The sequence below is a fragment of the Prionailurus bengalensis genome, chromosome E3, assembly GCF_016509475.1.
Source record: "Prionailurus bengalensis isolate Pbe53 chromosome E3, Fcat_Pben_1.1_paternal_pri, whole genome shotgun sequence".
Taxonomy (NCBI): domain Eukaryota; kingdom Metazoa; phylum Chordata; class Mammalia; order Carnivora; family Felidae; genus Prionailurus; species Prionailurus bengalensis.
The window spans coordinates 17,760,142-17,774,376 of record NC_057357.1 but is presented as its reverse complement, the minus strand read 5'-3'; the positions used below and the strand labels follow the sequence as shown (position 1 = coordinate 17,774,376).

Below are 14,235 nucleotides of genomic sequence, written 5' to 3'. Positions count from 1 at the left end.
TGGCAACCAGTCTGCCACTTTTCTCTTTTACTTCTATTGCAAAATTGCCAATTAATCATGTTTTCTTTCATGATCCTCTTTCCTGCTCTTTCTGGATGCAGCCTCAGCATTCTTCCAGCCCTCTGTAAAGCAGGCCGCTCTGACTAATTGATAAGGGTTGGCATGGGAGATGAAACTTACCTGTCATCTCTGGCTGAGTTCCAGTATTTAGAGGTGGGAGCTGATGGCAGATCTCTGTCCTGGTGTGGCAGAAGAATTGGGGGCAGTGTAGAATTTGGAGGGATTTGGAGACTTGAGTGTTTCAAGATTTATGTAACATTTCCTAGGAGGTGGGCAAGTGTGAGGAGGGACACTTTCTCCAGTGTAATACCAGATGCCTGTTCCCAGTTTTCTTTAATGCAGTACTCTGAAGACTTCCAGACTCATTTCACCTTTAATGAATTCAAGAAAAACCCTAACCCATCATTGCTGGTGAGGCCAATAAAACAGTTGCGTGGGCGGACACACACTGCCACAGGAATCCGCAAAGTAGTGTAAGTTCTTTGTTTAGGATGGAAGGAGGAGGTGATTTTTTTAGTTGGGATTTGAAGAATGAAGGCAGTTGTTCAGACAGGGACGGGGTAGAAGATATTTATGGTGGAGGGAACAGCATGAGTAAAGGTGTGGAGGAGGGACTCTGCATTGTATGTTCATGAAATACAAGTTGTGAGTAAAGGTAGGAGTGAAGGGGAGACGTGAGGGTAAAGCTAGAGGGTGGCCACAGAGATTAGTTGAGGTCAGGTCCCTTAAGGCAACTGAAAAGCCAGTGGGGATCCACTGAAGGTTTTAAGCAGTGGGGAGACATCACCACATCTTGTTTTGGAAAGTTCAGTCTGGTGTGTGTGTGTGTGTGTGTGTGTGTGTGTACGTGTATAGAGGTGAGGGTGGGGACTGGGACAAAAGTATAGGAAGGTGAGCTAGAGACCCATTGCATCAAACCAGGAAAGGTTTGTGAGGGCCCAATTAAGCTTAAAAATTTTGTTTTAATTTAAAATAGTTTAAAAAATCAATATATGCAAAATTATATAAATGCAGTGAAGATTTCTTTTCCTTCCACTCTTCTACCTTCTCCTGTTGCCTTTCCAGGTCATGGGGCAGCCACATCTCAGTGTTCATTCCAAAGGAGCCCAAACCCCTCCTAGCTACATCTGAGCCAGTGACTGCTGATGCTTCCTCCTTAGCATTAAGAGTATCTCTATTCACATTTGACTTTTCTTTCCTCTTCCCTGGACAGAAGAGAATTGTTTCAGAGCAGTAGTGGAGCGCGGGAGAAAGCCTTTAAGATCCTAGTAGTCATCACGGATGGAGAAAAGTTTGGCGATCCCTTGGAGTACAAGGATGTCATTCCTGAAGCAGACAAAGAGGGGATCATTCGCTATGTCATTGGGGTAGGAAATGTGGCTCTTTGGCCTGAGCTTCTGTGGCCTGATGCTTCTACTTGGATACACCCTCCCTTCAATTTGTAAATATCAGTTAAACCAAGGTAGGGCAAGGTCACTGCTAGCCCACATGAGCCTGTGTCAGTTAATTATTGTTACAATGATGCAGTACAACAAATTATCTCAGATTTCAGTCCTTTAATTTTTTTAACAATTTATTTTTATTTTTGAGAGGGAGGGAGAGAGAGAGAGAGAGAGGGAGACATAGAGTCTAAAGCAGGCTTTAGGCTCTGAGCTGTCAGCACAGAGCCTGATGCAGGGCTCAAACTCATGGGCTGTGAGATCATGACTTGAGCCAAAGTCGGATGCTCAACTGACTGAGCCACCCATGCGCACCAAAATTCAGTCCTTTATTTAAAAAAAAAAAATTTTAGGGGCGCCTGGGTGGCTCAGTTGGTTAAGTGTCCGACTTCAGCTCAGGTCATGATCTCACGGTCCGTGAGTTCGAGCCCCGTGTCAGGCTCTGGGCTGATGGCTCAGAGCCTGGAGCCTGTTTCAGATTCTGTGTCTCCCTCTCTCTCCGACCCTCCCCCGTTCATGCTGTCTCTCCCTGTCTCAAAAATAAATAAACGTTAAAAAAAATTTAAAAAAATAAATAAAAAAAAATTTTTAAAACGTTTATTTATTTTTGAGACAGAGAGACAGAGCATGAACGAGGGAGGGGCAGAGAGAGAGGGAAACACAGAATCAGAAGCAGGCTCCAGGCTCTGAGCCATCAGCCCAGAGCCCGACACGGGGCTCGAACTCACAGACTGTGAGATCATGACCTGAGCCGAAGTCGGACGCTTAACCGACTGAGCCACCTAGGCGCCCCCAGAATTCAGTCTTTTAAAACAATAAGTAAGTCTGTAGTTGAGCTGGACAATTTTTCTGGCTTTGACTAGGCTCACTCTTAAATCTGTAATCATTTGAAGGTTGCTTGGCAGCTTTGCTGATCTTGGCTGGGCTCTCTCCATTTTTGAGGGTTGCCATCTATGTCTGTCTGCTGGACTGGAATGACTGGAACAACTGGGGTAACTTGGCTCTGCTGCTCCCAGTATCATCTTACAGTGGGCTAGCCTGGGCATGTCCTCATGGTGAAGGCAGGGGAACAAAAGAGCAAGTGGGGGCACCTGGGTGGCTCAGTCGGTTGAGAGTCTGACTTCAGCTCAGGTCATGATCTCATGGCTTGTGGCTTCAAGGCCCCTGTCGGGCTCTGTGCTGACAGCTCAGAGCCTGGAGCATGCTTCAGATTCTGTGTCTCCCTCTCTCTCTCCACCCCTCCCCTGCTCATGCTCTCTCTCTGCCTCTCAAAAATAAATAAACATTAAAAAAACAATAAAAAAAGAGCAAGTGGAAATGTTTCAAGCACTTTTTTTTAAAGCATCTGTCTGAATCATGTATGATAATATCCATTGGCTGAAGCAAGACACATAGCCGGACCCAGAGACAACAAGCAGGGCAGATTGCTCTGCCATAAATAGGAGGATACAGCAAAGTTTTGGGGGAAAGGGCTTGGATATAGGAAGAGGTATAGAGTTGGGGATCAGTGTAATCAAACTACCACAGTACCTTGTATGACACAGAAAAAGGTATCATCATGGGTGCATGGGTTGGCAAGTAGGAAACCCCTTCATATAGAGAAAAAGACTCCCTTTACTCTGGGGAGAGGTCAGCTCCATACCAGGAGGCATAGCACAGTAAAGGGACCAAAAGCTAATTTCTCCCTTGACAGAATGTTATGTGCAGTGCATAACCTGCCCTACTATACTTGGTAGCCCTGTCCCTATTCTGGTGCATTTCTTCATCTGACAGATATTGTTTCAGATTCTTTTCCCACAGAATTTTCTTTGCTGGATGAGACTGATACCCCCAGATGATGTCTGACTTGGCCTCTATTCCTTGATAACAGGTGGGAGCTGCTTTCAACAGTCCCAAAACTCGTGAAGAGCTTAATACCATTGCATCAAAGCCTCCTCGTGATTATGTGTTCCGGGTGAATAACTTTGAAGCTCTGAAGACCATTCAAAACCAGCTTCAGGAAAAGATCTTTGCAATTGAGGGTAAGCTAAGGTTCTATATTCCTGTAGCAGCTCCAGAGGCAGCTCCTTATCTCCAAACATGCATTTCCTCTTTAGTAGCTAGAACCTCTTAACCCTTGATATCCTCTCAGCATTAACTCTTTCTCCATTTCCTCTAGTTCCCAGCAACTCTGGCCTCACTTGGCCATTTCCTTTGAAATCAAAGAATGTAGACTTTATATTTACTTTGTAAGCCTTGGCTATAGGCTGAAAAATTGGAGGATAAGGGAGCCAAATCTCAGATAGTATTTTTCAAAAAATTTAGATATGCTACCAACATTTGTCCGTTTGAGTCACTGCTGTATTTCCAGTGTCTAGAATAGTGCCTGGTACATAGAGAGTTCTCAATAAATGTTTATTGAATAAATTAATTCAAAAATTAGGGAAAGGTTCATACACAATCTGGATTTATGGTTTCTCTTGAAAAGTTGGAAGGTTAGACTGCATTCCTACTTGGCAAAAAGAAGGTGGGACCAAATTGCCACCTTCTCTTTAAAAGGAGTACATGCTTTCTAGTGCAACATAGCTCCCATGTGACTCTCTTTTTGTTTGGTCAACATAACATTTGAGTTTCCAGCTCTTCTGCTTTCTTTAATGTAGAAAGTGCTCCTCCTCACAGGTACTCAGACAGGAAGTACCAGCTCCTTTGAACATGAGATGTCTCAGGAAGGCTTCAGTGCTGCCATCACCTCTGTAAGTGGTCCTTTATTAAATTGTGATGGGGCAAGAAGAAGGGGGTGAAGAGGTGCAAGGGTATGGTGGCTTTTATCTGCAATTGGTATTTGTTGGGAGGCATGTCTTTGATGGGGAGCAGTGGTCCCTTTTCTTTTCCTTATCAGACCTTTTTTTTTTAAAATGAGATATAGTGGACATATGGTATTATCTTTAGGTATACAACATAATGATTTGATGTATGCATGTATTGTGAAATGATCAACACAATAAGTCTGATTAATATTCATCACACATTTAGGTAAAAAAATTATTTTTCTTGTGATGAAAACTTTAAGATTTATATTCTTAGCAACTTTCAAATACCAATACAGTGTTATTAAATATACTTACCAGGGTGTACATTATACCCCAGACTTTATTTTATAACTGGAAATTTGTACCTTTTGACCACCATCACCCATTTTGCCTACCTTCCCAACAAATTGCCTTTGGCTACCACCAATCTGTTCTCTGCATCTATGAGTTTAGTTTTTGTTTTGTTTTAGATTCCATATATATGTGAGATCATACCATATTTGTCTTTCTCTGACTTGTTTTGCTTAGCATAATGCCCTCAAGGTCCATACATGTTACAAATGGCAGTATTTCCTTCTTTTTTATGGCTGGTTAATATTCCATTGTATTATATATAACATTTTCTTTATCTGTGCTTCAGTGGACACTTAGATTATTTCCATGTCTTGGTTATTGTAAATAATGCTTCAGTGAACATAGGGTGCAGATATCTTTTTGAGTTAGTGTTTTCATTTCCTTCATTTCTTTCTTTTCTTTTTCATGACAGTCATTCTAACAGGTGTGAGGTGACATCTCATTGTGGTTTTGATTTGCATTTCCCTGATGATTAGTGATGTTGAGCACTGGCCATCTGTATATCTTCTTTGGAAAAATGTCCAGATCCTCTGCCCATTTTTAATCAGAAATTTTTGCTATTGAGTTGTAGGAGTTCTTTATATATTTTTTATATATCAACCCCTTACCAGAGATATGATGCACAAATATTTCCTCCAATTCTGTAGGTTACCTTTTCACTTTGTTGATGGTTTCTTTTGTTGTGCAGAAGATTTTTAGCTTGATGTAGTCCTATTTGTTTATTTTTGTTTTTGTTGCCTTTGCTTTTGGTGCCAAACCCCAAAAAATCCTTGCCACGATCAATGTAAAGTTGCTTAGCACCAGTTTTATTCTTGGAGTGTTATGGTTTACAGTCTTATGGTCCTTTTTGAATTGCTTTTTGTAAGTGATGTGAGATAGTGGTTCAGTTTCATTCTTTTGCATGAGACTTTTCACTTTTCCCAATCCCATTTATTGAGAGACTGTCTTTTCCCCATTGCATATTCTTGAATCTTTTGTTATAAATTAATTGACCATATATGTATGGGTTTATTTCTGGGATGTCTATGTATTCTGCTATATTTATCTATATGTTTGTATTTATGCCAATACGATACTGTTTTGATTACTATAATTTTGCAATATAGTTTGAAATCAGAAAACATGATGCCTCCAGCTTTGTTCTTCTTTCTCAGAATTGCTTTGGCTATTTGGGGTCTTTTGTAGTTCCATACAAATTTAGGATTGTTTGTTCTATTTCCATGAAAAATGCCATTGAAATTTTGATAAGGATTGCACTGAAGCTCTATGTTGCTCAATCTTGTTCTACCTTCTTTCCCAGAATGATCTCTTGCTAGGTGCTGTGGGAAGCTTTGACTGGGCTGGTGGAGCTTTTCTGTATGTGTCAAAGGACAAATTCACCTTCATCAACACAACCAGGGTAGATTCAGACATGAATGATGCTTACTTGGGTAAGTGGAGATGGCAGGGTAACTCTAAGAAGGGGTCTTGATAGGGCATACCTCAACTAGCATAGACATCACTGGATCTTTCAAAGGCCCTTGGAATAAATTTAAAGACAGAAATTTCAAAATTTCATTTTAGTTATGTTAAAAAAGGGGGATATAGTGCAGGGTCCAGTTATCCCAACCTACTAAGCATGGGGCTACTGCAGTGCCCCTACTCTAAGGATAGGTCTCCTAGAAGGGGCTGAGTCTGTGAAGGAAAGCACTTATCCTCTCAGATCACCATCTTCAGGTTATGCTGCCGAAGTCATATGGAGGAGCAGGGTGCAAAATCTGGTTCTTGGGGCACCTCGATATCAGCACACTGGCCTGGTGGTGATGTTTAGAGAGAATGCTGGTACCTGGGAGACCAACACTGTTATCAAGGGTAGCCAGGTAAGTGCAGAGTATGTGGAGCATAAATGTGCAAACAGAGGCACCCTGGGGGCTTGACATTCCAGTATGGGCATCACCAGGTGCTATGTGTATCAGAGTTTTGTAAAGGAGCTTTCAGAGGGCTTTGAGCTGGACAGTCACAAGAATAAGAATGTTGTGTTTTCACTTTTCTAACTACAATAAATAATGACACTTGACTTGTGCAGAGCTTTCTGTGAGTCTCCCTGTGCAAAGAGCTGGTATTTAACCAGTACATAACCAGTATAGCCATATTAATTATTAGAATATGGAAAAATTCCATATCTGTCAATCAATAGATGCTTTCCTTAGATTAATGCTTTCTTCCCCCTCCCTTGCACTCTGGTCTCTTCCTCATTATTCTTTGAACTTCCCCATGATTCAACAACTATGAGGTGAGACAGGGCATCTCAGGGGAGCTTTTGGACCTACTTCATCTAAGCCCATAGTCAGTGCCTGAGCAATCCTAACAGTTTAATATTTTGATTTTTTATATTTATTTTTGAAAAGGAGAGAGAGACAGAGTGTGAGTGGGGGAGGGGCAGAGAGAGAGAGGGAGACACAGAATCTGAAGCAGGCTCCAGGCTCTGCACTTTCAGCACAGAGCCTGATGTGGGGCTTAAACTCATGAACCATGAGATCGTGACCTGAGCCGAAGTAGGACCCTTAACCCACTGAGTCACCCCGGTGCCCCTAGCAGTTCAATATTTTGAATATCACCCTGAAAAAGCAGTGTGGTTGCATCTTATGTGTGGCATCATATGTGGTGTGAGACACAAAAGTTTCTACTTCAAATTATCCTTGAAAATTCCTGAAATAGGGTTGCACTCATGTGTCTGTAGTTCTGTGTGTATTCCTTTCATTTTTATCACTGGCTCACTTTGGTCTGCAATTAATGCATCATATGTGGATACCTGATTGCTCTGATACCTGAACAGCTTGTCATAATTCTTTGCCATAGTCAAATTCTTCATATGGTCTTTTCATAGTTTTTATCAACACATAAAACATAGGCATCAGTGCCTGACACATATAAGGGGTAGGGTGGGGGAGAATACATAGGGGAATTCTAGGAAGTCAAGTGTGAATGTGATGCTACTTCTCTAAGTGTGTGTGGTCCAGAATTACATGGAGAAGCCTGGATGGTCAACTCTTTTACCATACACAGGTATTACACATACAAATTAGAATCAAGGATGATGAATACTAAACTGGGACAGTCTGAGTGTTATGAGAGTAAATGGGAGGGATATCCACACAAGGATGTTAAGGAAAGTTTCCTAGAGAAAGTGACAATTGATGTGGAAGAACTAGAGAAATGAAGAATGTGGAAAGAAGAGGGTCAAAGGAAGGAGAGAGCATGAGACACAGTTCAGAGTGTATGTATTGGGGTTTGGGGAGTGTGGGTGAAAACACTGGGAGGAACTAGATTAATGTCAAATCTATCACTCCCTCCATTTCTAATGAAATCAGCCTGGTCCATGCCATCATTTCCGTGGACCTAGCTTTAGGTTCCTGTGGGTCTCCCAAAGTCTTATGTTTCCTCTCTTTAATCCATAGAGGGAGAGTGAACTTTCTAAATGAGAAACTGTTGATATCAATCTTCAGTTTAAAACACTTTGTTGACTGCAGACCAATATTTAATAAAAATTTAAATCTATAAAAATGATAATGCATCACAACCAAGTGTAGTTAATCCCATGAATGCAGGGCTTGTTCAATAATGTTCCAGAAATGGACAAGCTGATTATAAAGTTCACATGGAAATGCTAGGGACCCAGAATAGTCAAAATATTTGAAAAAGAAGAATTTCCAATGTCAAAACCTACTACCAATCTACAATAATCAAGACAGTGTGGTATCAGTGTAAAGATAGACCTACAGGTCAATGGAATAGGACGAGGGGTCCAGAAATAAACCTATACATCTATGATCAATTGATTTTTGACAAAGGTACCAAGTTCATTCAATAGGGAAAAATAATCTTTTCAACAAATGGTGTTGGGATAACTGGATATCTCCTACCTCAAAATATACAAAAATTAATTCAAAATAGATCAAAGACCTAAATGTAAGAACTAAAGCTATAAACTTCTTGGACTCAGAGGTAAATTTTTGTAATTTTAGATTTGGCAGTGGTTTCTTAGATATAACACCACAAGAACAATAAAACAAAGAAAAAATAGATAAATTTGGCTTCATCAGATTGAAAACTTTTGAGCATCAAAGGACACTATCAAGAAAATGAAAACGATGGAAGAAACTATAAACCATATATCTGATAAAGATCTGGTATTTAGAATATATAAAGAACTCTTACAGCTCAACAATAAAGAGACAAAACATGCAATTTAAAAATGGGTATAAGATTTGAACAAACATTTCTCGAAAGAGGATATATACAAATGGCCAATAGGCACATGAAAAGATGTTCAACATTATTAGTTTTTAGTGAAAGACAAATCAAAACCACAATAGAGATATCACTAGAATGACTATTTAAAAAAATAAAAAATAACAAATATTGGTGAGGATGTGGGGAAATGGGAGCCCTCATGTACTGCTGGTGGGAATGTAAAATAATAGAATCTTTTTGGAATACAGTTTGGCAGTTCCTCAAAAAGTTAAATATAGTTTTACTACATGACCCAGAAATTCCCTTCCTAGATTAGATATATAGCTTCCCCCCAAACAAAAATAAATGTTCAAATAAAAACACGACTGTTCATAGCAACATTATTCATAATAGTCAAAAGGTGAAAAAAATCTAAATGTTCATCAACTTTTGAAGAGGTAAAAAAAATGTGGTACATCTATACAATGAAATACTATTTAGTTATAACAAGAATGAAGTGTTGACACATGCTACATGGGTAAACCTTGAAAATTTTATGGTAAGTGAAAATAACTTGTCACAAAAGTCTACATATTGTATGATTTCATCCATCTTAAGTGTCTGACTTAGACAAATTCATAGAGCTAGAAAGTAGATTAATCGTTGCTGGGGAAAAGAGGAAAGAGGGAATTGGAGTTGATGCTAACAGAAAGGGTTTCTTTCTGGAGTGATGGAAATGTTCTGGAATTAGTGCTGATGGTTACACAACATAGTTTATGAACTAAAAACAACTAAATTTTAAATGGTGAATTTTATGTTATGTAAATTTTATCTCAATTAAAAAAAGCTATTCTGAGAAAAAGAGCAATCAATGAAATTTACCATAACAGCAGACTTAAAGAAGAAAAAAAAATCTTAATAGATACAGAAAAAGAATTTGACAAAATATAACATTCACTCATGATGTTTAGTTCTCAGCAAACTAGGAACTAACATTTTTTGAGTTTTGTAAAAAAAAGTACAGCGAGCATCACACTAAAAAATAAAAGAGAACTTTTCCTCCCTAAAATTGGAAATAAGAATATTCACCTTCATAAGTAAGTAAATGAATAAAGAAAGAAAAGAAAAGAAAAGAAAAGAATATTCACTTTTACCACTCCTATTCAGTCTTGTACTGACAGATGTAACCAGTGCAACAAGACAAGAAAAAGGGGAAAAAAAGCATACAGAGTGGAAAGGAAAAAAATAAAACTGTCTTATTTGCGGATTACCTGTTGCATGGAAAATCCTAAAGAATCTACAAAAAAAAGCTCCTATAATTAATAAGCTATTTCATTAAGTCATACAGAGAAAGACAAATACCATATGTTTTCATTCTTATGTGGATCCTGAGAATCTTACCAGAAGTCCATGGGGGAGGGGAAGAAAAAAAAAAGAGCTTAGAGAGGGAGAGAGCCAAAACATAAGAGACTCTTAAAAACTGAGAACAAACTGAGGGTTGATGGAGGGTGGGAGGGAGGGGAGGGTGGGTGATGGGTAGTGAGGAGGGCACTTTTTGGGATGAGCACTGGGTGTTGTATGGAAACCAATTTGACAATAAATTTCATATTAAAAAATAAGCTATTTCAGTAAGTTCTTAGGTTACAAGATGAATATATAAAAATCATTTGCATTTCTATACTACCAATGAACATTTGGAAATTTATTTTTTATTTTTATTAACTTGTTTTATTTTTTATTTTTTAAAATTTACATCCAAATTAGTTTGCATATAGTGCAACAATGATTTCAGGAGTAGATTCATTAGTGCCCCTTACCCATTTAGCCCATTCCCCCTCCCACAACCCCTCCAGCAACCCTCAGTTTGTTCTCCATATTTATGAGTCTCTTCTCTTTTGTCTCCCTCCCTGTTTTTATATTATTTTTGTTTTTCTTCCCTTATGTTCATCTGTTTTGTCTCTTAAAGTCCTCATATGAATGAAGTCATATGATTTTTGTCTTTCTCTGACTAATTTCACTTAGCATAATACCCTCCAGTTCCATCCACGTAGTTGCAAATGACAAGATTTCATTCTTTTTGATTGCTCCATTGTACATATATACTCCATTGTACATATATACCACATCTTCTTTATCCATTTATCCATCGATGGACATTGGGCTCTTTCCATATTGGGCTATTGTTGATAGTACTGCTATAAACATGGGGGTTCATGTGTCCCTTCGAAACAGCACACCTGTATCCCTTGGATAAATGCCTAGTAGTGAAATTGCTGGGTCATAGGGTAGTTCTATTTTTAGTTTTTTGAGGAACTTCCATACTGATTTTTAGAGTGGCTGCACCACCTTGCGTTCCCACCAACAATGCAAAAGAGATCCTTTTTCTCCGCATCCTCGCCAACATCTGTTGTTGCCTGAGTTGTTAATGTTAGCCATTCTGACAGGTGTAAGGTGATATCTCATTGTGGTTTTGATTTGTATTTCCCTGATGATGAGTGATGTTGAGCATTTTTTCACGTGTCGGTTGGCCATCTGGATGTCTTCTTTGGAGAAGTGTCTATTCATGTCTTTTGCCCATTTCTTCACTGGATATTTGTTTTTTGGGTGTTGAGTTTGATAAGTTCTTTGTAGATTTTGGATACTAACCCTTTATCTGATATGTCGTTTGCAAATATCTTCTCTCATTCTGTCGGTTGCCTTTTAGTTTTTCTGATTGTTTCCTTCGCTGTGCAGAAGCTTTTGATTTTGATAAGGTCCCAGTAGTTCATTTTTGCTTTTGTTTCCCTTGCCTCCAGAGACGTGTTGAGTAAGAAGTTGCTGCAGCCAAGATCAAAGAGGTTTTTGCCTGCTTTATCCTCGAGGATTTTGATGGCTTTCTATCTTACATTGAGGTCTTTCATCCATTTTGAGTTTATTTTTGTGTATGGTGTAAGAAAGTGGTCCAGGTTCATTTTTCTGCATGTCACTGTCCTGTTTTCCCAGCCCCACTTGTTGAAGAGACTGTCTTTATTCTCTTGGATATTCTTTCCTGCTTTGTCAGAGATTAGTTGGCGATACATTTGTGGGTCCATTTCTGGGTTCTCTATTCTGTTCCATTGATCTGAGTGTCCGTTCTTGTGCCAGTACCATACTGTTTTGATGATTACAGCTTTGTAGTATAGCTTGAAGTCTGGGATTGTGATGCCTCCTGCTTTGGTTTTCTTTTTGAAGATTGCTTTGGCTATTTGGAGTCTTTTCTGGTTCCATACAAATTTTAGGATTATTTGTTCTAGCTCTGTGAAGAACGCTAGTATTATTTTGATAGGGATTGCCTTGAATATGTAGATTGCTTTGGGTAGTATCGACATTTTAACAATATTTGTTCTTCGTATGCAGGAGCATGGAATCCTTTTCCATTTCTTTGTGTCTTCTTCAATTTCTTTCATAAGCTTTCTTTCAGTGTATAGATTTTTCACCTCTTTGATTAGATTTATTCCTAGGTATTTTATGGTTTTTGGTGCAACTGTAAATGGGATTGATTCCTTGATTTCTCTTTCTGTTGCTTCATTGTTTGTGTATAGGAATGCAACCAATTTCAGTGCGTTGATTTTATATCCTGCAACTTTGATGAATTCATGAATCAGTTCTAGCAGTTTTTTGGTGGAATATTTTGGGTTTTCCATATAGAGTATCATGTCATCTGTGAAGAGTGGATGTTTGACCTCCTCCTGGCTGATTTGGACGCCTTTTATTTCTTTGTGTTTTCTGATTGCAGAGGCTAAGACTTCCAATACTATGTTGAATAACAGTGGCGAGAGTGGACATCCCTGTCTTGTTCCTGACCTTAAGGGGAAAGTTCTCAGTTTTTCCCCATTGAGGATGATATTAGCGTTGGGTCATTCATATATGGCTTTTATGATCTTGAGGTATGCTCCTTCTATCCCTGCTTTCTTGAGGGGTTTTATCAAGAAAGGATGCTGTATTTTGTTAAAAGCTTTCTCTTTATCTATTCAGAGGATCATATGGTTTTTGTCCTTTCTTTTATTGATGTGATGAATCACATTAATTGTTTTGTGGATATCGAACCAGCCCTGCATCCCAGGTATAAATCCCACTTGGTCGTGGTGAACATATTTTTTAAATGTATTGTTGTATTTGGTTGGCGAATACCTTGTTGAGGATTTTTGCATCCATGTTCATCAGGGAAATTGGTCTATAGTTCTCCTTTGTAGTGGGGTGTCTGTCTGGTTTTGGAATCAAGGTAATTCTGACTTCATAGAAAGAGTTTGGAAGTTTTCCTTCTGTTTCTATTTTTTGGAAGAGCTTCAAGAGAATAGGTGTTAACTCTTTCTTAAATGTTTGGTAGAATTCCCCTGGAAAGCCATCTGGCCCTGGACTCTTGTTTTTTGGCAAATTTTTGATTACTAATTCGATTTCCTTACTGGTTATGGGTCTGTTCAAATTTTCTATTTCTTACTGTTTCAGTTTTGGTAGTGTATATGTTTCTAGGAATTTGTACATTTCTTCCAGATTGCCCATTTTATTGGCATATAATTGCTCATAATATTCTCTTATTATTGTTTTTATTTCTGCTGTGTTGGTTGTGATCTCTCCTCTTTCATTCTTGATTTTATTTATTTGGGTCCTTTCCTTTTTCTTTTTGATCAAAGTGGCTAGTGGCTTATCAATTTTGTTAATTCTTTCAAAGAATCAGCTTCTGGTTTCACTGATCTGTTCTACTGTTTTTTCGATTTCGATAGCATTAATTTCTGCTCTGATCTTTATTATTTCCTGTCTTCTGCTGGTTTGGGGTTTTATTTGCTGTTCATTTTCCAGCTCCTTAAGGCGTAAGGTTAGGTTGTGTATCTGAGATCTTTCTTCCTTCTTTAGGAAGGCCTGGATTGCTATATACTTTCCTCATATGACCGCCTTGCTGTGTCCCAGAGATTTTGGGTGGTGGTGTCATCATTTTCATTGACTTCCATATACTGTTTAATTTCCTCTTTAACTTCTTGGTTAGCCCATTCATTATTTAGTAGGATGTTCTTCAGTCTCCAAGTATTTGTTACCTTTCCAAATTTTTTCTTGTGGTTGATTTCAAGTTTCATAGCATTGTGGTCTGAAAATATTCACCATATGATCTCGATCTTTTTGTAGTTACTTAGGGCTGATTCGTGTCCCAGTATATGGTCTATTCTGGAGAAAGTTCCAAGTGCACTGGAGCAGAATGTATATTCTACTGCTTTGGGAAGAAATGTTCTGAATATATCTGTTAAGTCCGTCTGGTCCAGTGTGTCATCCAAAGCCATTGTTTCCTTGTTGATTTTTTGATTACATGATCTGTCCATTGCTATGAGTGGGGTGTTGAAGTCTCCTACTATTATGGTATTACTATTGATGAG

At 38.7% G+C, this 14,235-nt stretch overlaps 1 protein-coding gene across 6 annotated transcripts in view; it reads left to right on the top strand.

Moving 5' to 3' along the window:
* The window catches only part of ITGAM (integrin subunit alpha M), a 43,959-nt gene that overhangs the window by 12,173 nt on the left and 17,551 nt on the right, over nt 1-14,235 (top strand). For all 6 annotated transcript variants that reach the window (XM_043559965.1, XM_043559963.1, XM_043559964.1 and 3 more), the window contains 6 exons: nt 388-533; nt 1,274-1,427; nt 3,370-3,520; nt 4,158-4,231; nt 5,943-6,072; nt 6,359-6,501. In XM_043559965.1, the coding sequence (XP_043415900.1) occupies nt 388-533; nt 1,274-1,427; nt 3,370-3,520; nt 4,158-4,231; nt 5,943-6,072; nt 6,359-6,501 (798 nt within the window). The remainder of the gene's footprint in view (nt 1-387; nt 534-1,273; nt 1,428-3,369; nt 3,521-4,157; nt 4,232-5,942; nt 6,073-6,358; nt 6,502-14,235) is intronic.